We start from the raw sequence: 22,992 nt of genomic DNA, 5'->3' as shown, positions 1-22,992 counted from the left end.
CAACATCTATGACAATTATTTTAGACCACAAATGACTTCGAGGCTTTGCTGGACCTGCTTTCGGAGGGGGAGGCCAATGTTCCCAACTACAGCTGTGGAAGGCAGAGAAACACCATGGCTGTTCTCGAAGCGACTGGTACTGACATCTCCATCCATATTTCAACCATGTTTTATTTATTTATTTTATTTATTTATTTATTTATTTGATTTGCCAATTGTTTACAAGATAATAAGTATAAGTGTATACATAGTTGTGAATACATGAAATGGGTACATATAAGAAAAATAAAAGAAGAATAAGAGAAACAATAGGACAGGGATGGTAGGCACATTGGTGCGCATGCACGACCTCTACAGACCTCTTAGGAAAGGGGTGAGGTCAATAGTAGACAGTCTAAGGTTAAAGTTTTTGGGGTTTGGGGAAGAAACTACAGAGTCGGGTAGAGTATTCCAGACATTGACCACTCTATTGCTGAAGTCGTATTTCCTGCAATCAAGTGTGGTGCGGTTAACTTTGAGTTTGTATCTATTGTGTGCTCTTGTGTTGTTATGGTTGAAGCTGAAGTATTCATTGACAGGTAGGACATTGCAATGTATGATTTTATATACCATGCTTAAATCAGACCGAAGACGGCGTAATTCAAGGTTTTCTAGTTCTAGAATTTCAAGTCTGGTGGCATAAGGTATTCTACAACGAGTAGAGGAGTGGAGAACTCTTCTTGTGAAATATTTCTGGACTTTCTCAATTGTGCTAATATCAGATACGTAATTCAGACTGATGAACTGTATTCGAGTATTGGTCTAGCAAATGTTTTGTATGCTCTGGTTAGTAGTGTGATATTACCAGATAAAAAGCTATGTAGGATTAGGTTAACAACTCTTAATGCCTTTTTGGCTATGTAGTTGCAGTGGGCTCTAGCACTTAGATCATTAGAGGTGAGTATTCCAAGGTCCTTTACAGAGCTTGGGTCATCAACAAGATCTTGACTATTCAGCTTGTATTTTATTTTCTGATTTTTTTTGCCAATATGTAAGACAGAGCATTTATTTGTTGAGATTTGAAGTTGCCATTTGTTTGACCATTCTGATACATAGTCAAGATCTTTTTGTAGGGTAGCAGTATTGTCTGTGGTATTGAACAGCTTTACATCATCAGCTAAAAGAACGCAATTGCTCTTAATATGATCACAGAGGTCATTTATGTAGAGTATGAAGAGAGTTGGTCCTAGAACACTGCCTTGGGGGACACCACTATTGACAGGTACAGAATTTGATAGGACGCTCCCAATTTTGAGCATTTGTTGTCTGTTTGCCAGGAATGCTTCTATCCAGTTATTCAGTTGTCCAGAGATACCATAGGATTTTATTTTTAGGAGTAGTTTGTCGTGTACCACTGAATCAAAGGCTTTACAGAAGTCTATGTAGATTGCGTCTATTGCTTTGCCCTGGTCGAGTTGTGTCGTCCATATGTTTTTGCAGTGTAAGAGTTGCAGATTACAGGATAGTTTTTTTCTGAAACCAAATTGTTTATTGGAGAGTAGGTTGTTTGTCTCTACGTGGAGGATGATGGATTGGTTAATAATTGATTCCATGACTTTAAAGGTGACGCAGCATAAGGAGATTGGTCTGTAATTTTCAACTAGGCTTGGGTCTCCCTTTTTGAAGATGGGGATGACTGTGGCTTGTGACCATAGGTTAGGCAAGGAGCTGGTCCTGAAAGATTTTTCAAAGATTATGCTTAGAGGTTTGGCTATGGTAGTGGATAGCTTTTTTAAGAAGTAGGCACATATTCCATCCGGTCCAATAGATAGAGATGGTTTTAGATTGTGTAGTGCTTTTTCAACATTGTCTTCTGTAAAATCGATATGTATTAGATCATTGTTGTTATCTGTGGTACGGCTAGGAAATATTGGGCATGATCCATTGCTGTTTACAAATACTGAGCTGAAGAATGTGTTGAAGATGTTGGCTTTAGTGGTGTCGTCGTTGCAGTCTTTACCATCAGGTCCTATCAAGGGTGGGATAGACCTTGAGTCTTTTAGTTTGTTGTTTACAAAATTGTAAAAAGCATGGGTGGAATTGGTGCTTAGAAGGTTTTCCTCTTGTTTAATGTGATAATTGATGCATTCGGTCTTTATCTGGTGGCATAAATTTTTGTATCAGCTTTTGAAATTGGCAACGTGACCAGATTTGTTTTTCCGCCAGAGTGATCTCTTTTTGGATTGAAGTTTCCTTATTGTTATGGGTAATCTGCTTCTTTGTTTTGTTTTGGGAGTTGTTGTTGGTACATATAGTTTGATGACTCTTTTGACTTCAAGTAAAAATATGTTGTAATGGTCTTCAACAGTATTGCATCCAGTGAATAGAGATTGCCAATCAAGGGATGAGAGATCGTTGTCTATAAGATCATAGTTGCCTTTTTTGAAGTTATAATTGGGGATTACATCATTGTGGTGATTTTTGTGTGGGCGTATGTTGAGACAAAAGTCAATCATATTGTGGTCACTGCTGGAAAACGGTTCTTTAGTTTGTATTCCATAAATTAAATTCAAACTATTGCAGAAGATGAGATCGAGGCAGTTGTTTAGTCTAGTGTTGTTGGTTACTAGTTGTTCCAGTCCCAGATTTGTAATAGCATTGTAGAAGGTTGTGTGTATGATTTCAGTTGTACATTCATTTAGGGTCCAGTCAATATGAGGTAGATTGAAATCACCAAGAAAGATAAAAGGGTATGGGCAGGATGCAGCCCATGTTAGTAATGTATTTAGCTTGTTTACATGTTCGATGTCATAATCAGGTGCTCTGTAACATAGTAAGAATGGAATTGTGATATTTAAGGATAGTTCACAGATGATGGTCTCAGGAAGAGCAAGCTCCTGGGTAACTTGGATATTTTTTAGATGTAAGGACTTTTTATAGAAGATAGCAACACCACCTCCTCTACGAATTTCACGATCTGATCGGTAAACATGATAGTCCCTTACTGTGGTAATGGAGTCAGGGAGAGATGCATTGAGCCATGTTTCACAGACAAATATAATGTCGAATTTAGCCATATTTAGTAGGAGGAAAAATTCAGGTATTTTATTCATGAGGCTTCTTGCATTGAGTAGTTTGCATTTAAGGCCAGTAGTAGTTGGAATTGAGGTAGTTAGGGGCGTGCATGCCTAGTCTTGGGTGATAGTGGATCGGTTGAGGTAGGGTTGTGGTTGAGGGTTAAAGCTGAGTTACGGGTTGTGTGGCTTACTTTTGATACAGTCAGCATGGTAGTCAATGTACAGGTCCTTCTCTCCATTGTCTAGACGTTTTTTGAGTTCAGTGCGGAGTACACGGGAGCGGGCACGTTGCTGTATGGTTAGGTCAGGGCGACAACGGAGGTTCTTATGGTTGGTGTTGGTTTTGGTGAGTGAATTTATAGTGTAAATGAATTTACGTTTGCTTGATTCATTTTTGCAAATGACCCTGCACAAGCGTGGGGCCACAGGGCCGTCTCTGTTTTTGAGCTCTCAGCCAATGCGGGAAATGTCAAGTATTTCATCAGCGGAGATGGTTGATGCTTGATAATCACTGATGATGTTTCGGACAGTTGTGATGTCATCACTGTCATTTATGTCCTCTAGACCAAATAACATGGCATTTGGACGTTTCCGTTCACGCTCAACGGCTTCTCTGATGAGGATTGCAATATCAATATTTGTCTGGGTTGTGTTTATTTGTGGATTGGGTTTTGGATTGGGTTGTGGTTGTTGGGTAGAGATGTGGTTTGTAGCTATTGGATGTTCAGGTTTTTGCGTTGTGTCTTTTTTTTCAAGGTTGGATATTCTTTCTTTTACGGCGTCCAGGGATGCTACTATGGTGTTAAGGGATGTTTCAATGGTTTCAATGGTATCAACTCTTTTAGACAGATCCAGTTTGGGTCTGCATGATTTGCAGAGATATGGAAACTCATTGGATGATTCTAGGTATTGAATCATTTGCTCAGGTAATCCCAAGCAGTCATGATGAGCGTATTTTTTACACAGAGAACATTTGATGGAGTTTTTATTATCCTTTAGATTTTTGTAGCATTTAAGGCATGTGCAGGAGTCTTGTGGTTCATTGGTGGGGATTATCTTCTCTTTAGGTTGTGGTTTGGCGTTGGATTTGGGAACCTACAAAATCCCACAGGTATGTCTTTGTCGTGAAGGGCATTTTTAGACATGCAACTTAGAGCCAGTCATCCTCTGTTGTACATGAAGAGAACAGTTCTATTTTGGGAATTGCATGAAGTAAGAATGAAGGTTCTATCAAAGATTGAAGCAGACAATCCGCTTTCTGGTACACTCATAATATAGACTGTGTATCTCTGCTGGCTATTTGCAATAGCCAAATGCTTCATTGAAGAGCTGCGGTGATGCAGTGGTTAGAATGCAGTACTGTAGGCAACTTCTGCTGACTGCAATTTGGCATTTCCAAACTCACGAGGCTCAAGGTTAACTCAGCCTTACATTTTTGCGAGATGGGTAAAATGAGGACTCAGATTGTTGGGGGCAATATACTGATTCTGTAAACCACTTAGAGAGGGCTGTAAAAGCACTGTGAAGTAGTATATAAGTCTAAGAGGTTTTGGTATTGCTATTCAAGTGAGAAGAGAGGCAATTTAAGCAGAATGACCAGGAGTGGAACAATTGCTCCATTAGGGCTGGATACTGTTTTTATGATCTCTCTCTCTCAAAATAAAAATAAATAAAGTTAACTTTTTTCCCTTTTCAGATCAGTCACGGTTTTGATTCCCAGGTTGTGAGTGATGAAAATCCTTTCTTCTACTCAATGCTCCCTGCTGAAGGAGCCCAGTACCCAGGGATGGTGAAATTGGTCCTCCATTTCAGGTGGACCTTGGTGGGTCTCCTTGCTCCAGACACCGAGAATGGACAAAGGTTCATGAGGACGTTGACTTCCACACTGGTCAGGAATGGAATTTGCCCAGTTTTATCACAAACCTTTCCCCCAGCTTCTCAGGAAGCAAAAATAGACTGGTATTTATTCCTCACTTGGAGAAAGATTAATGTCTTTATTTTTGCTGCAGACTTGAGTTCATTCAATGCAGGGGTTATTCTTGTCCAGCTGGTATTTGATAGTCTTGCTGAGCCTCCTAGAGGAAAAGTCCTGCTAACCACAATCCGTTGGGACTTCACTATTTATTTGAAAAAACGATCTTTTCCGGTCAAATACTTCCATAGCATATTTTCCTTTCCTATGAAAAAAAATCTATTTGAAAGATATGATAGGCCTTTGAACCTTTATTTCTTTATGAGACAATATATAGAGATCTCCTTCCTATGATCCTACACCAATAATGCCTTTTCAGTGAAAACATGGGGACGGTGCAGGCAGAGAGAAGATCTGGAAGCTCTCATGAAAGAGGAGATGGATCCAATCCTGACTCGGGACAACTATATCATTTTCAACACAATCTGGGCTTTGGCACGTGCCTTAAATGCAGCTTATTTATCCAGATCCAGCAACACATTTAAAACTGGCAAAAACTTGAAAACTCCTATGCTGAAAGCGTGGCAGGTATTTATTTTCTATTGCACAGTTCTCCATAGCAGCTGAGAAGTTATGTTATAATTGTAAGTACCTAACAATAACTATACTGTCAGGATTCTGGCAGTTACTCCAATTAAATCATGAGCCTCGAGGGACACTCCCTGTTAGGGTTTGAGGATTAACCCCTAGCAGAGTATTGCAGCAGTAGTCAAGCCAGGCAAGGGAAGGAGAGTGGAAGGGCCCCAGAGTATACACACACTGAACACAAACACTGTTTGTAGTTTAAATAGTTTTTAATCCAGTTAGAGTTTAAGCATTGTCATTCAGTCCATTAAGTCATTCACAGTATTTCCATCCAGTAAGACTCACTAGTATAGTCCAAGTTAAGAGTCCTTGCAATATCTTTATCAGCCGATAAAGATATCTTCTCCTCCTCCGGTTTCACTCTCCAGAGAAACAAACGCTGGATATTCAGCAAACAGTAGCAAACAATAACAGTTCAGTCTCAGGCACTCACAGTCAGTAATCACAGTTAGTCGCAGCAGCACACAGTTACAGTAACACACAGTTACAGCCGGATACAGTCAGACAGACAGCAGGCTTTCCAGCTTCTAATGCTTCCTTATATTGTAACTTCTAACCGCACCCTTAATCGGCTAATTGCCTGCTGCATTGTGCTTAAAGTGATAAGCACTTAAACCATGATATCTAAGTTTTATATATTTATTCACCCAAACCATATTTGGTATCAATGTTATACCTAACATACTCCCCTTTTGGGTGAAATAAATATATAATATCTTTACAATCTTATCCCATATTTTTCACAACTCTCCTGGTGCTTATTGGCACCTTGGGCTTTAGTAAAATTATCAGCTAAATTGTCCTCCGACATACAGTACTCTAGCTGAATCATCTTACTTCTTACAGATTGTCTCACGTTTAGGTATCTTAGATCTGTATGCTTGCTCCTTGTTTTTACTCCAGTATTTGTGGCCATTTGAATTGCTGCCTGATTATCTTCATTTATAATTATAGGATAATCTACTGTTATACCTATATCAATTAACATTTGTTTATACATTATTAACTCTGTACATAACAGTGATAAACAGGAGAATTCTGCCTCCATAGTAGACAAACTTATATGCTGTTGTCTTATTGACTTCCAGCCTATTAACGTCTTACCCAGCATTATGGCTGTTCCTGAAGTCGACTTTCTAGTGTCTCTTTCTGATGCAAAGCTAGCATCTGCATAAGCACGCAGAATTAAATCACCCTTTGGTTCTAAATACAATGAATAATTCATTGTCTTTTTAAGATATCTTAATATCCTCTTAGCTGCAATCCAGTGTCTTTCACATGGTGCAGAATTGAATCTAGCCAACTGATTCACGCAGTACGATATATCTGGTCTAGACCAATTACTAATATAACTCAAACTACCAATTAAAGATTGATAAATCACCTTATCAAACTCAGGGCTTTGTACATCAGTGTTGCTAAACTCCTGACTCATTGGAGTCTTAGCTGGCTTACAAAGCTCCATATTGTAATCTTTTAGCAATTTGCTTATCTTATCTTCCTGAGATATCTTAAAACCTTTCCGTGTTTTCTTTATATTCAAACCGAGATACTTCTTTATCTCCCTAATTGCTTGATCTTTATTCTCCTTCCTAATGATGCTATTATTTTATTTGCTTCATCATTAGTTTCAGTTATCAATGCAATGTCATCTGTGAATAGTAATAATAATGATACTTTCCCATTTGTCTCCCTCTTAAACAGACATGGATCGGCTAAACCAGCTTTAAATCCTATATTGTCTAGTTCCTTTACAATATACTGGTTCCATTCATAGCCTGATTGTTTAAGACCATAGAGACTTTTCTTTAACAACCAACAATCATTATTATTCTTACTTTCACTTTTAATACCAACAGGTTTTTTCATATAAATAATATGTTTTAATGGGGCGTGCAAGTAAGCAGTTTCCACATCTAAATGGTTAACTATATAGTTTTTACTAGCTGCCCACACTAAAGCTGCTCTCAAGGTTGCTGCCTTAAGACTAGGTGCAAACACCTCATCATAGTCATTAGCATTCTGCCTAAAACCTTGGGCTACTAACCTTGCCTTATGGATTAAATTACCATCTTTATCTGTTTTTACCTTAAATATCCATTTGCAGCCAATGGATTTCTTACCTACAGGTAATTTGGCATTTTCATACACTTTCATATCTCTTAATGAATTCAGTTCCTTATTCATTGCTGCATACCATCTTTCTTTTTCCTTATTAGGATACTTTTTAATTTCTTCTACAGAATTAGGAACTTGATTAATCTGGCACACTGTGTTAGCCTGGTACCTATCAGGCGGTCTAGATACATGTAGTTCTTCTGGGAATTACAGGGCTTACAGGAGGACTTTGTTGAACTTCTACCTGTTCATCTTCCTCATCCTGTTCAGCTATTGAATCTGTTTCTTCCTTTATGGGCACTATTTCATCCTGTATTTGTCTCTTTACTTTATTTTTAAAGTTACAGGGATAACTAATGGGATTTCTATAGGATTCAATAACTACATCTTTATTGGCATCCTGTTCTAATTTCTCCCATCCTTCATGTTCTAGAAATTGGGCACTAGCACTACATAACACTTTAGATGTGCCTTTCTCCCAAAATCTATATGCCCTATGGTTTGCCTGATAACCAACGAAGAAAAATCTTTTAGCTCTATGTTGCCCTTTTTTTCTGAGTTGTGCAGGAATATGCACCCATGCTGGTGCACCAAATGTGTGCAGGTAACTTAGATCAGGTTTCCTGCCATGCCATCTGGTAAATGGTATTTCACCTGTTGTTGTATTAACAATGTTGTTCAATATGTTATTAGCACACATTGTAGCCTCCCCCACAAAGAATCAGGTAACCCAGAATCATTTAACATTGTTCTAACCATTGCCTGTAGTGTTTGGCCTCTTCTTTCAATAAAAGCATTATGTTCTGGCCTGTATGGAGCAGACTTTTTATGCTCTATTCCAGCTACCTTAAGTCTGTTCTGGAATTTGTTATTAATAAATTCCGTACCATTATCTGTCACCAGGGTTATCAGTTGTCGCTTAGACTTTCTTTCAGCAAACCTAAGCCAATTGAAAAAATGTTGATATGTTTCAGTTTTGCTTTTCATTAAATAGCAAAACCCATATCTAGAATAATGGTCCATAATGCTCAGTATATATCTAGCACCCCCATACTGGGTTTCTTTGGACCTATTATGTCTGCAAATACCACTTCTAAAGGTTCTTTTGTTTTGAAACCATTTAGCCTATTTGCAGGCAATACTTTGCTCTTATCTTCACAGCAAACATTACAACGCAAATATTTATCACAAGGTTTTAACCTTATTCCTTCAGATAACTCAACTGTTCGTTTTAGCATTTTAAAATTTACATGCCCCAAACGCCTATGCAATAAATGGATACATTCATCATGAGGCTTTATATTATTAAATACAGTTTGAGCCTCCCTTTCTTACTATTATCTAATACATATAATGTTCCATTTAAAGCTGCAGTTACCCTTTTGTTATCTTTTTCAATTATGCAATTATTATCCTTAAAAGTAATTACATAACCTAATTTATCTAATACTCTTACTGAAAGCAAATTAAACTTTAGTTGCGGTACATACAACATTTTTATATCCTGGTTTATGTACGGACAACGTGCAAAACCTTGACCTTTCGCTTTCAGGTTCCAGCCATTGACAAGAGATATATGTTGAGAGCTTGTAGACATTTTTATAAATTTTGTCTTATCTCTTGTGATGCAGTGGGATGCGCCACTGTCAACCACCCATAAATTATTCTTCACATCAGAGTTGCTAAACGTGGCTAGTTCAAATGCTTTCTTTGGCTTTTTTACATTCTGGCTTTTTCTCTTTTTGCAGAATCTTGCCAAATGTCCTCTGCCTCCACAATTAAAACACTTTTTAATTGTGTATGCCGTTGAAGATAAATTCTCTTCTTCCAGGTGCTTTACTTTGCTTAGCTGGTTTCTTACAAGCTTTGAAGATAATTTCTCTTCTTTCTTATCTTCTCTCAGCTCGTCACGCTCACGCCTTCTTCTGGCTTCTTCTAATAGCCTGCCTGTAATCTCGGTTAATGAGAGGCTTTCTTTTGGCAATACTTCCAACGAAGTCACATAGTCATCATAGCTTTGATCTAATGAAGATAATATTATGTAGACTTGTTGCAGTTCATTAAATATAAGCTCTTTTTCTTGCAATTCTTGAAAAATGCTCTTCATACAGTTTAAATGAACTAACATATCTCCATTCCTCTGAAGATGCGTTGAAAAAGCTTCGTGTAAGATTTATATGTGCTCCTACACTGTCCCGAACATAAATCTTCCTGAGGTTCTCCCAGCAGTTTGCAGCATTTTCTTCTCCACGAATATGGACAAGCTGCTGATCACAGAGAGTCAGTCCTATGATGCATAAAGCCTGCTCATTCTTCAGTTTAAAGTCTTGTAACTTTTCGTTATCATCATCATTAGCAGGATCCCAGCTACTCACATCTGGTGGGTTTGCTATAATGTCCCACAAACCTTCTCTGCGTAGAAGTAAACTACATTTCATTGACCATGAAACATAGTTTGTTCCATCCAGCCTGGATATCATGGACAGTTGTGACAAATTTACTTGTGCCATTACTCTTCAGATATTTTGACTATTTTAAACTAATTAAAACAGTTTGTTTTTACAGTAATGTGCAACTCACACCAACTCTCTCTGCTATATCCTGGTTAGTTAGACTATGCTGCTGGGCCCATAACCAATGTTAGGGTTTGAGGATTAACCCCTAGCAGAGTATTGCAGCAGTAGTCAAGCCAGGCAAGGAAGGAGAGTGGAAGGGCCCCAGAGTATACACACACTGAACACAAACACTGTTTGTAGTTTAAATAGTTTTTAATCCAGTTAGAGTTTAAGCATTGTCATTCAGTCCATTAAGTCATTCACAGTATTTCCATCCAGTAAGACTCACTAGTATAGTCCAAGTTAAGAGTCCTTGCAATATCTTTATCAGCCGATAAAGATATCTTCTCCTCCTCCGGTTTCACTCTCCAGAGAAACAAACGCTGGATATTCAGCAAACAGTAGCAAACAATAACAGTTCAGTCTCAGGCACTCACAGTCAGTAATCACAGTTAGTCGCAGCAGCACACAGTTACAGTAACACACAGTTACAGCCGGATACAGTCAGACAGACAGCAGGCTTTCCAGCTTCTAATGCTTCCTTATATTGTAACTTCTAACCGCACCCTTAATCGGCTAATTGCCTGCTGCATTGTGCTTAAAGTGATAAGCACTTAAACCATGATATCTAAGTTTTATATATTTATTCACCCAAACCATATTTGGTATCAATGTTATACCTAACACTCCCAAAACTAAAAGGGATTTATTAGAAGTTTACATTCTGGCATTAGCGTGGGCATAGCCAACTCTGAGATACATAATTCATTCTCACCCTTGATCCTGCTTTCCCCCCCTCTGGATGTATCATCCAACGAAAAACATCCATAGCCAAGAGTCATCAATCATAGTCTCCAATTAGATTTTTGCGGGACAGAAGCTTCAGTCATCTAATCAGTCTCTGAAGAAAATATGAATGGAATGTACTTTCGATTCCACACTGCTCTCTGATCTTTGAAACACCCCCCCTTCTTTCTGTTGACAACTATAAAACATGTATACAAAATGTTTTATGAGTTGACATATACTGTATTTGGAATATAAAACATACATTAAATTCCAATTTTCCATTGCTTTCCTTTCTGCAGTTTATTTCACCCTGCTCATTTCTTTTCTGATTTCTATTTACAAGTTTCTTGTTAAAAAATATTATTCTTTTCTTCTTTGACTCTTTTTTTTTTACAAGCAGGACATACACCAAAAAGTGTGTGTTGTTTATATTAAGCTGTTTAACATCTCTGATCCTCTCACTTCCTGGGCTGCCCTTCTGCTCCAGGGCAGCCTTTAACCATTCTTTGGCTAAGAATTCCTCTGATTTTCCTTCCCTGGCTCAAAACTGTCAGTAGATAGATAACAAAGGATCTAATCAAACTGTTTCATATAGAGAAGCCACTTTGGGCCAAGAAGATAAGGAGGGTGAGGTCAGGTGAGAAGATGAAGAGTTGGACTGGGAAAAGCATGGAAGCAACAAGCGTGAAGAATATTCCACAAAATATTCCATAGATGTTCCATAAAATTGAAGGAGGTGACCTTAACTGGTACCAGAGATTATTTTTCACTATGGAGATATTGGGGTCTTTTCTCCATGGCAAGTTGTCCATCTGTCACCTTAATGCAGAGTGTCATAAGCACAACCTACTAGTAGAACAAAGGTCTCCACATTCATCCTCAAAGAGAAAAGATTTTTCTCTTTAAACCAGTTGTTTATAATATCATTTCTATGTGGGGCATCTGATTTCATTTTGGCTTTATTGGAAAAATTCCTTCGGTATGTTTTATTTATTTATTTTTTATTTATTACCTTTTAGTTGTCAAGCATGTATTAGATAACAGATATAATTAGAGCATGATTATGATTACATGAAATGGGTACAAATAAAAAGGGACATTAGGGCAGGGACGGTAGGCACATTGGTGTTCTTATGCACATCTCTTATAGACCTCTTAGGAAAGGGGTGAGGTTAACAGTAGACAGTCTAAGGACAAAGTTTTGGGGGTTTGGGGAAGAAACCACAGAGTCAGGTAGTGCATTCCAGGCATTGATAACTCTGCTGCTAAAGTTTGGAGTGGTTTACCTTAACTTTGTATCTATTGTGTGATCTTGTATTGTTGTGGTTGAAGCTGAAGTAGTCATTGATGGGTAGGACATTATAGCAGATAATTTTATGTACTACACTTAGGTCAGATTAAAGGAAGCATAGTTCAAAATTGTCTTAGCCCAAAATTTCAAGTCTGGTGGTATAAGGTATTCTTTTGCAAGCAAAGGAGTGGAGGACTCTTCTTGTGAAATATCTCTGGACTCTCTCAATTGTATTAATGTCCAATATGCAGTGTGGGTTCCAGACAGATTAGCTGTATTCGAGAATTGGTCTAGCAAATGTTTTGTATGCTCTAGTTAGCAGTACAATATTACCAGAGAAGAACCTATGCAAGATTAGGTTAACAATTCTTAATGCCTTTTTTTTTGGCAATGTTGTTACAGTGGGCTCTGGCACTTAGTTCATTTCCTGCAGGGTTTTAATTTTGGACCTCAATAGTTCATACTGGATATACCCTTTCCTTTGGTTACTTCCCATTGGTTTTCCAAAATTTGCAGTGACAATTATGAATGGAAGAGATAAAGAACATTCTTTACCACCCTCATTTTTGAAGCCAATCTTGATTCTTCTAACAAGATTTTTATGCCAGTTGGGATGGAGAAGTCTTACCAAACAGCTTTCTATCTCCTGTGTAATATTGTCCATTTTCTCTTCCATCCCAGCTTCATTCTTTCCTTCAAACCTCTCAGTTTTATAATAATTCCATCAATGGGGTCTATTTGGATGAGAATGGAGACCTGGTAGCAGACCTGGACATTGTGAACACAGTGATTTTCCTGAATATGTCTGCTATCATAATGACACTTGGAAGTCTAGAAAGAGTGGGATCCTTGGATTTCAAGTTGATGATGAACCAGAATGCTATTGCAAAGATTGAGACTCTGAACAAGGTGGGGAAAAGACTTCATTCTTCTCTTTATGAAGACCTTGCCAAGACAATTACCGAATTGGAGCAGGGGTGGACTTGGGATGTCATCTCAGTTCTCCCAGAGAGAAAACATCTTCCCATTAGATGTTCAGGTGTCTATGAGAAAAATATCCTTAATTATTCCAGTTAACTGTTTATCAAACTTCTACAAGGAAGCTGGATTTATATCATGGGACAAAGTGATGGATTTTGTCAAAGCAGAAATCCATTCAACTTTCTTTTCAGTAAGTTCATTGAGAATTTTAAATAAAATTGTAATGGGGGAAAAACTAGAAGAGAAAGTAAATAGGCAAAAAGCAAGCCACCAAGTCAGTTTGAAGAGCTCCTTGTTTCTTGTAGGCTTCAAATTTAGCAAACCAAACTTGAATTGTTGATCTCCAAACTTTGCATTTTACCTCTTTTAGAAAATAAAATAATCCATGTTGTGGATGTTTTTTTTTTACCCTCTTTTCTGGCCAGCCCTTCCCTCCTTCCAGGTGTGTGGAAAGCTGTTCTCCTGGATTCATGAAGGTGGCTCAGGAAGGGAAGCCCATCTGCTGCTACAATTGTCGTCCTTGTGCAGAAGGATCCATCTCCACCCTGGAAGGTGAGTGACAGCAGGAGAAAGAGACAGACTTTGGGGAGGATCGGAGAACCTGAGATTCTCCATGAACATGTATGTTGAAAGGCTTGGCCAGAGTGGTCCCTGCCTCTTTGAGCCTTGAATAAGATATACCTTTATGTCATTGTGAATTATAACAATAGTTCTTAAAGATTAATCCGGTATATAGCACAAGCAAACAGGTATAGAGATCATGGAGAAAGATACAGGATAAGTGAGGGTTGAGTATTGTGAGAGATATGACATCTCCTGCTCTTTATCTTTTACAACACATCTTCGACATTTCAAATTACTCTTTACTTCATTGCTCTAAATAGTGAGAGTTCCCAGAAACCAGAATATAATGATGGAATTTTGATTGGATCTTTGGAAGAGGATTGACCAAATTCTGACCATGTCTGGTGGGAACTTTGGGCAGCCACAGTTTCAAGTTATAGTTATTTGTCTTTACACAGAGGATGCATTTCTTTGCTAAAGGAGTCTCACAGAGTGTCTTCGCTGTGCTCTTCATTCTATTTGCTGGGGGAGGGGGAGTTGGTAGTCTTATGGAATAAGTGACTGTGCTGTTCACTTGTTCCTTTTTATCAGCATGGGGACTCCTGGCTTTATACTTCCTGAGTCTGACATTGCAGAGGTTCTGCTGGAGTCTCTTCTTAAAGTAATTTTCAGAATCATGGTCCATGGAGAGGAGAGGAGAGGAGAGGAGAGGGGAGGGGAGGGGAGGGGAGGAGAGAAATCATGAGCTTTGGTTGAGGCAAACTTCCTTCTTGATCTTATTAGAAGATGTTCCTCTTTCTGATAATAAAGAAAATGAGGAATGCATTTTGATGTCCTCACTCCATATCAAACTCATTTTCAAGGGCCACTCCACCTGATGTTTCTTTCTCCATGGCAAAAGTAGTGTTTATAATTTTCAGCTCGCATAAGCTACATTAAGCAAATCCTTTGCACGTACTTAATTCCATTGTAGGATGGATCTCATTGGTGCCTTAAAGCACTGAGGTCCAGAAGTTAAAAGGTAAAATCTCAACAAATAAATGCTCTGTCTTACATATTGGCAAAATATATATATCAGAAAATAAAATACAAGCTGAATAGTCAAGATCTTGTTGATGATCCAAACTCTGTCAAGGACCTTGGAATACTCATCTCTAATGATCTAAGTGCGAGAGCCCATTGTAACTACATAGCCAAAAAGGCATTAAGAGTTGTTAACCTAATCTTATGTAGCTTTTTCTCTGGTAATATCACACTACTAACTAGAGCATACATATTTGCTAGACCAATACTCAAATACAGCTCATCAGTCTGGAACCCACATTATGTATCTGATATTAACACAGTTGAGAAAGTCCAGAAATATTTCACAAGAAGAGTTCTCCACTCCTCTACTCGTTGCAGAATACCTTATGGCACCAGACTTGAAATGCTAGATCTAGAAAATCTAGAACTACGTTGTCTTCAGTCTGATCTAAGTATAGTATATAAAATCATACATTGCAATGTCCTACCTGTCAATGAATACTTCAGCTTCAACCATAACAATACAAGAGCAAACAATAGATACAAATTCAAGGTTAATCGTACAAAACTTGATTGTAGAAAATACAACTTCAGCAACAGAGTGGTCAATGTCTGGAAAACTCTACCTGACTCTGTGGTTTCTTTCCCAAACCCCAAAAACTTTAACCTTAGGCTGTCTACTATTGACCTCACCCCTTACCTAAGAAGTCTGTAGGGGGCGTGCATAAGTGCACCAACGTGCCTACTGTCCCTGTCCTATTGTTTCTTTTATTTTACTTATATGTATCCATTTCATGTATTCATAACTATGTTTATACTTATACCTATTATCTTGTAAGCGATTGACAAATGAAATAAATCTAAAAGTCTAAATCTAAAATGGTGGAACTGCCTTTCTTCCTTGAATCCTCCCTCCCTCCCTTGTTCTTTTTCAACAAGTTCATTGTTGAAATGGTGACAAAAAAAAAAACCCCCCCCCCAGGGGAAAAAAAAAAAAAAACCCCCCCCCCCCCCCCCCCCCCCCCCCCCCCCCCCCCCCCGCTGAAATAAAAAAGAAATATTAAGCTGTTCTATCTTGAGGGAAATGAAGAAATATATTGATTCCACTAATACACAACCATGCACACCAAAAACAAGTTTAGCCAAACAATGCATTTTATTAAAAGACATGTTAAAGGGAGACACTACTCTTGCTCTTTTTCAGATGCAGACAAATGTACCAAATGTCCAGATGATCAACATCCAAACATCAGTCGAGTTCACTGTATCCCCAAGATTAAAAGTTATCTTTCTTATAAGGAAAATCTGGGGATCATCCTGACTTCCATTGCCTTGTTCCTCTCTTTAACCTCAGGCTTTGGCTTGGGGATCTTCATTAAATTCATGGAAACACCCATTGTCAAAGCCAACAACCGGGACCTCTCCTACATCCTCCTGGTCTCCCTCCTGCTTTCCATCTTGACCTCCTTCCTGTTCATTGGCCAGCCAAGGAGAGTGACTTGCCTCCTCCGACAAACAGCCTTCAGCATTGTCTACTCAATTGCCATTTCTTCAATCTTGGCCAAAACCATCACGGTGGTGTTAGCCTTCTTGGCCACAAAACCAGGGAATAAAGTGCAGAGATGGTTGGGGAAGAGCTTGGCCAACTCCATCATTCTTTCTTGCTCTGGTGTCCAAGCTGTCATCTGCAGCATCTGGTTGGGAACATTCCCCCCATTTCCTGACTCTGACATGCACTCCCAACTTAGAGAAATCATCCTACAATGCAATGAAGCTTCTGTCACCATGTTTTATGTAGCCCTTGGGTACATGGGCTTCCTGTCTGCTGTCTGTTTCACAGTGGCTTTCCTGGCCAGGAATCTCCCTGGGGCCTTCAACGAAGCCAAGCTGATCTCCTTCAGCATGCTGGTCTTCTGCAGTGTCTGGGTATCCTTTGTGCCTGCCTACTTGAGCACCAAGGGGAAGTACATGGTGGCTGTTCAGGTCTTCTCCATCTTGGCCTCCAGTGCTGGACTCTTGAGCTGCATCTTCATCCCCAAGTGCTACATTATTATTTTTAGGCCAGATCTGAATACCAAAGAACACTTGATGTCAAAATAAAATTAAAAAATGACTTTTAGAAATCTGTTACTTTTCAGAAATGTCATTTAGTAGGCTTGATTAACAGGTTTTGACCATTTAATGTTTGTTCGTTTATTTATTTTTATGACATTACCAATCCTTACAATTGTTAATCCATTTAAACAATGATGGAATATATTTCCAAGTTTTTTATGGAAGCGGAATAAAACTCAAGAATTAGATATAAACTACTCCAAGATCTTTATTTATGAGACTTGAAATTGTGTTTCGATGCATGTTGTCTGGCCTGGTTAAAAGAATAAGTGAACCTCCAGAAGAGGATGTTACTTTAATTAGAGGCCCATGATTTAAGATTGGGATGGCACAGTTATTTATGTTATGATAAAACTAAATTTAACGTTGCTTTTAATAATCACTTTGTTAGATGTGCCGTACTAAGGGTTTGGAATAAATATAAAACAATAAGTATAAAATATGTATATTTAGAAAAATATAAATGTAAAATAGATCTCTGTGAAATTTCCTCTTTGGGTGTCACCCCAGGAAACTTTCTTTCAGAAAAGAAATGGTGGTGAAGCCAGGTGGGTGGACGTATGGCAAAATTCTATCTTTCAACTCTGGTGACCTTTTTACCAAAATTGAGGGAAGAACTTGAATCAGAATGTTTGCCATCAATTTACATACCAGATCTAACACCAGATAAGTTACCTAAAATATACTGTAATAAGGTGTGTCAAATGAATGTTGGGAGTGTAAAAGTAAAGAAGGGATTTTTTTTTATCATTTATGGTGGACATGTGATAAAGCAAAAATATTTTGGAGGAAGGTTCATATTTTAATACAGAAAATTCTGAAAATGAAGATAAAAATGAAACCAGAAACTTTTATTTTGGTTCTAATGCAGAAGTGGTATCAAGCCAGTCCTGACATGTTCTGAAGAAGTGGTAGCGATTCCACCTCTTGTTGGCCCTGCCCCCATCTATTCACTGCCTCCTGAGTCCCAGCTTATCATCCGAGTCTTCTTTGGTTGCCTTGCACAGGATAACAGAGTTGGAAAACAGGTTAGTGGGGTGAGGAGGAAAATGGGGATTTTATAGTATCCTTTCCTTGCCATACCCACAAAGCCACACCCACCAAGCCACACCATACCCACCAAGCCACACCATACCCATCAAGCCACGCCCACAGAACTGATAGAAAAAAATTGAATAACACCATTGGTCCAATGGAAAAACACTTAGAAAAAACAATTGGAACTTTGACTCTATATATGTTGACACCAAATCTCATTTTAAAATCACAAAGGTGTGGGTAAAAATCAGTCTCCAGATGAATGGGATTGTTTGGTAAGCAAATGAAGACATAAGGAACATGTCCTTACAGCTCACAGTGACCTTTGGTAAGTTACATCAGTGATGGGATTCTGTGGGCATGGCTTGATGGGCATGGTGTGGCATGGTGGGCGTGTCAGGGGAAGGATACTGCAAAATCCCCATTCCCTCCCCACCCCAATAACCTGCTTTCCAGCTCCATTTTCCTGTGCAGGGCAACAAAATAAGACCAAGCCAATCAGCTGGGACTCGGGAGGCAAATACATATGGCGGGGCCAGTCAGAGGTGGTATTTGCTGGTTCCCCAAACTACTCATAATTTCCGCTACCAATTCTCTGGAACTGGTCACAACCTGCTGAATACCACCTCTGAGTTACATCATAACATCCTCATAGCAACCCTGAATCTGAAGATCAAATATATCTTAGACAGAAGACCCTTTTTCTTTGCAGATCACAGAAGGACAAGAATTAACCTGAGATTAACCATGTTGCTGTTGTTCCAAAAATGGTCCAGCATGGCGTAGAAGCCAATCAGAGCATACTGTAACAGGCCTAGCCTAATCAGGAGGTCGTTGGGGCCACCTGGATCTCCAATTCTTCCACAAGGCAGGGGATGCCAAAGAGAAGGGCTGCTTCCTTGGTCCAACAGGATGATATGGTTTCATAGAGGGGATGCCAAGAATCTCTCTCTACTAGCCCTGCTCTGGGCCATATTGCATGCCAAATAATTAATGACTTAATCCACTCCACTTTCTGACAGATATTTCACACATACTTAAACAAGGACTATAGAGTTTCAAAGAAATTAGACAAGTTTTATAGATGGAGGATTTATTAGTTTTACTTGCCTAGATCAGTTCAACAGGTTTCATAGGTTTTATATCTAAAAATGTTATTCTATCCTAATTTTACCTATTTCTAAACATGTACATATTTTCCTGTACTGGTCCCTGACCACCATCATTTTCTGGTTTATTTTATTATTTAGTTCCACCTTTACAAACAAATAATGGCTTTTCTCCAATGAAGAAAAATGTCTACTTTTTTTCAAAGTTGAAATATCCTAACAGTAGAACCAAAGTCAAACTTTGGATGACTATAATGAATAAAAGTGATTTTCAGGGATTTTGTTCTGGTTTGGAACTTTGTAAGAGAGAAGAATGTCACATGAACAAAAACGGCCACTCATCTCTTAACAAAGGCAAACCAGAATCAGTTGTATTCATATTAAGGATTGACATTTTGGAATCATGCCAAAATTCTCTCTTGAGATTGGAATGTATTGAGAGCAGAGGTGATATTCAGCAGGTTCTGACCAGTTCTGGAGAACCAGTAGTGGAAATTTTGAGTAGTTCAATCAACCGGCAAATGCCACCTCTGACTGGCCTCACCCCCATCTATTCTCTGCCTCTCAAGTCCCAGCTGATTGGTTGGGCCTTCTTTGGTTGCCCTGCAGAGAGCACAGAGAATGGAGAATGGAGCTGGAAAGCAGGTTAGTGGGGTGGAGGGGGAATGGGGATTTTGTACTATCCTTCCCCTGCCACATCCACAGAACAGGTAGTAAAAATTTTTTGAATCCCACCACTGATTGAGAGATCTTCTAAGGGATGTGTCAGGAAAATACTTTAAGAGCTGACCAACTGCCATGATGCTATAATACCATAATGCTGTAATGATGATGCAATGGTAGGAATGGGGTGTTTGGGAGAAATGAAGTTTGGGAGAAAGTTCTCCTGTCACACTCCTGAGTACATTTTCAGAGTTTCACCCCATTTGTGATTCTGTCATTTCTGTGTATCTGCCATTCTTCAGTGGAAGAAGCAGTTGGGGGGGGGGGGGGGAGTTAGTACAAGTGATCCTTTTTGATGTAACCTGAATATCTTAAATCTTATATTGAACTTTCACATAATATACAACTGGAGGACTGGAGCCAGATGTCTAGAAACCTGTCACCTCTTGGAGACATAGCAAGAAGAGAAGGGACCATAAATATTCCAGCTCTGAAAAATACTCCCAGGGAAACTCTTCTAAAATACTTTCCCAGAAAAAAAAAGGGGGGGAATTAACATGTTGGTTCTTTGTTTGACTAAGTCCACATCAGAATAAGGGGAGGGGTTCTAACTCCCTTTATCTATTACTGTATGCCTGGAAGCATCTAAGATTCTGCTTTGACTAGTACCGGCACCACTTCCTTTTGAAGTACCTAACTTTCAGAAGTTCATTCTTTTTGGCTGAAGGGGAAAAGTCCAGTGCCTACATAAAGCAGAATCTGCAATAGAGGTCAACCTGGAGAGGAATTTTTTTAAAAAAACAAAACTTCACTCTACAAGGGGACCCTGCAAAAATGTCTGAATATAGTAAGGAGCAAGGAGAAGCTGAATGCTGGGAGAAACTTCAACAACTGCTCAGCCAGACACTGACTTTGTGTACCCAATCGAAGACAGTGAAGCTGCCTGCGAAAATTCCACAAAGCCCCAGTGGTCTATAGGTATAGGAAAGAGAGACAGCTGGGATGGAAGAACCAAGGGAGTAACCCTTATCTGGGGTAACCATAAACCCAGGTGGAAAAAGGAGCTGGAGGCCCTCTCTGATCAGGAAGAATGGGTCGAGGAATCACTGGCAGATGACTGACTGAAACAGTACACAAATCACCTCAGGAAGTGTGAAAAAGCTTCCTGGGTTTTGCAAACTTTTACCACCAGTTCATTCTGGCTTTTGCGAATATCGCTCTCCCCATCACAGACTTGTTAAAAATGAAAAGGGGGGGGGGAGAAACCCAACCAAGGCAACCCCTTACCTGGACGATGAAATGCCAAGCTGCATTCAAAAAACTTAAACAACTGTTTTCAGCAGAAACAATCCTGAAACACCCAGACCCTGAACGACCATTTGTCATCCAAGCAGACGCTAGCGATGTAGCAGCTGGAGCAGTTCTACTCCAAAAGAATGGATGTGGACAGTTACAACCATGTGCTTATACTTCCAAGAAACTGACAAGAACCGAGCAAAGATGGACCATATGGGACAAAGAGGAAAATGCTGTGCAATATGCACTCTTCACATGGAGACATTTCCTAGAAGGGAACCAAATCCTCTTTGATGTCTGGACTGATCATAAAAATCTAGAAAACCTGAAAACTCCACAGAAACTCTCAGAAAAACAAGTAAGGTGGGCTCAATACTTTAAACAGTTTAATTTCACTTTCAAGTATCTCCCAGGGGGGGGGGGGATTTCTTGGCAGATGCCCTGTCCAGGAAACCCCAATACAACAGCAAAAAAATTGAAGTTATAAAACCCATGATCCAACCAACCCAACTTGCAGTCAAAGTAATCACCCAGGCACAAGAGAAGAAAAAATCACTGACTGACAATGCAACAACTTCAATATTTAAGGAGGCACTACTTAAGGACAACTGGCTCCAGGCTAACAAAGACATTTGCTTACTCAAAGATGGTCTAGCCTGGGTACAAAAAAAAACCTTTACATTCCTGCCAGCCAGATGATGGACCTCATGAAATGATGCCACGACTCAAAAATAGCGGGACACTTTGGTTTTGTAAAAACCCTGCACCTCATCAAAAGACAATTTTGGTGGCCATCTCTCAAAAAGGACATTGAAAGCTAAAGTGCAGGAAATACAATTTGGATTGTAACTGATCTTTTTTCAAAACAGGTTCATTTTGTACCATGCCAAAAGATCCCAACAGCCAAGGCATTGGCAAAGATGTTTTAATACACATTTATCGCCTTCATGGAGCTCCCCAAAGGGTTATCTCAGATAGGGGTGTACAACTCAGATAAGGGTGTACAATACCACCAGACTTGAAATTCTAGAACTAGAAAACCTTGAATTATGCCGTCTTCGGTCTGACTTAAGCATGGTATATAAAATCATACATTGCAATGTCCTACCTGTCAATGAATACTTCAGCTTCAACCATAACAACACAAGAGCACACAATAGATACAAACTCAAAGTAAACCGCACCAAACTTGATTGCAGGAAATACGACTTCAGCAATAGAGTGGTCAATGTCTGGAATACTCTACCCGACTCTGTAGTCTCTTCCCCAAACCCCAAAAACTTTAACCTTAGACTGTCTACTATTGACCTCACCCCTTTCCTAAGAGGTCTGTAGGGGGCGTGCATAAGCGCACCAACGTGCCTACCGTCCCTGTCCTATTGTTTCTCTTATTCTTTTATTTTTCTTATATGTACCCATTTCATGTATTCACAACTATGTATACACTTATACTTATTATCTTGTAAACAATTGGCAAATCAAATAAATAAATAAATAAATAAATAAATAAATTCACATCCACATTTTGGCAGGCGTTTTTAAACCTATTAGGCTCCACTCAGGGGTTGTCATCTTTTAATCACCCCCAGACTATTGGCGGGGTAGAACGATCTAATAGCATATTAGAACAATATTTAAGATGCTTTATTTATACCAACAGGACAATTAGACTGACCTTCTTCCTTTTGCAGAGGTAACATACAACAACTCGGTTCACAGCAGCACTGGTTTCACCCCATTCCAGGTAGCCACAGGCCAAGAATTCGACCCCATGCTAGAGCTACCTACCAAGGAACCTGAAATTCCCTCCCTTAAGGAGTGGATAAGTAATTTG

General features: G+C 39.1%; 1 protein-coding gene across 1 annotated transcript; it reads left to right on the top strand.

Moving 5' to 3' along the window:
• Window positions 1-13,776: 13,776 nt before the first annotated feature.
• LOC148128542 (vomeronasal type-2 receptor 26-like) lies at window positions 13,777-17,037 on the top strand. The gene is made up of 2 exons (XM_087948853.1): window positions 13,777-13,899; window positions 16,142-17,037. Exons 1-2 carry the CDS (start codon window positions 13,818-13,820, stop codon window positions 17,035-17,037), a joined length of 978 nt encoding a protein of 325 aa, XP_087804979.1. The 5' UTR covers window positions 13,777-13,817.
• The last annotated feature ends 5,955 nt before the right edge of the window (window positions 17,038-22,992 follow it).

The sequence above is a fragment of the Notechis scutatus genome, unplaced genomic scaffold, assembly GCF_049901735.1.
Source record: "Notechis scutatus isolate UNSWTSFEM ecotype Mainland unplaced genomic scaffold, rNotScu1.2 NSCUSCF27, whole genome shotgun sequence".
Lineage (NCBI taxonomy): Eukaryota > Metazoa > Chordata > Lepidosauria > Squamata > Elapidae > Notechis > Notechis scutatus.
This window is presented reverse-complemented; position numbering and strand designations above follow the sequence as displayed.

What these genes read in the sequence shown, in the direction of transcription:
- LOC148128542 (XM_087948853.1), top strand. Translation starts at nt 13,818, where the DNA reads ATGAAGGTGGCTCAGGAAGGGAAGCCCATCTGCTGCTACAATTGTCGT. An exon ending in ATCCATCTCCACCCTGGAAG is followed by an intron (nt 13,900 to 16,141) that starts GTGAGTGACAGC and finishes GCTCTTTTTCAG; the next exon opens with ATGCAGACAAATGTACCAAA.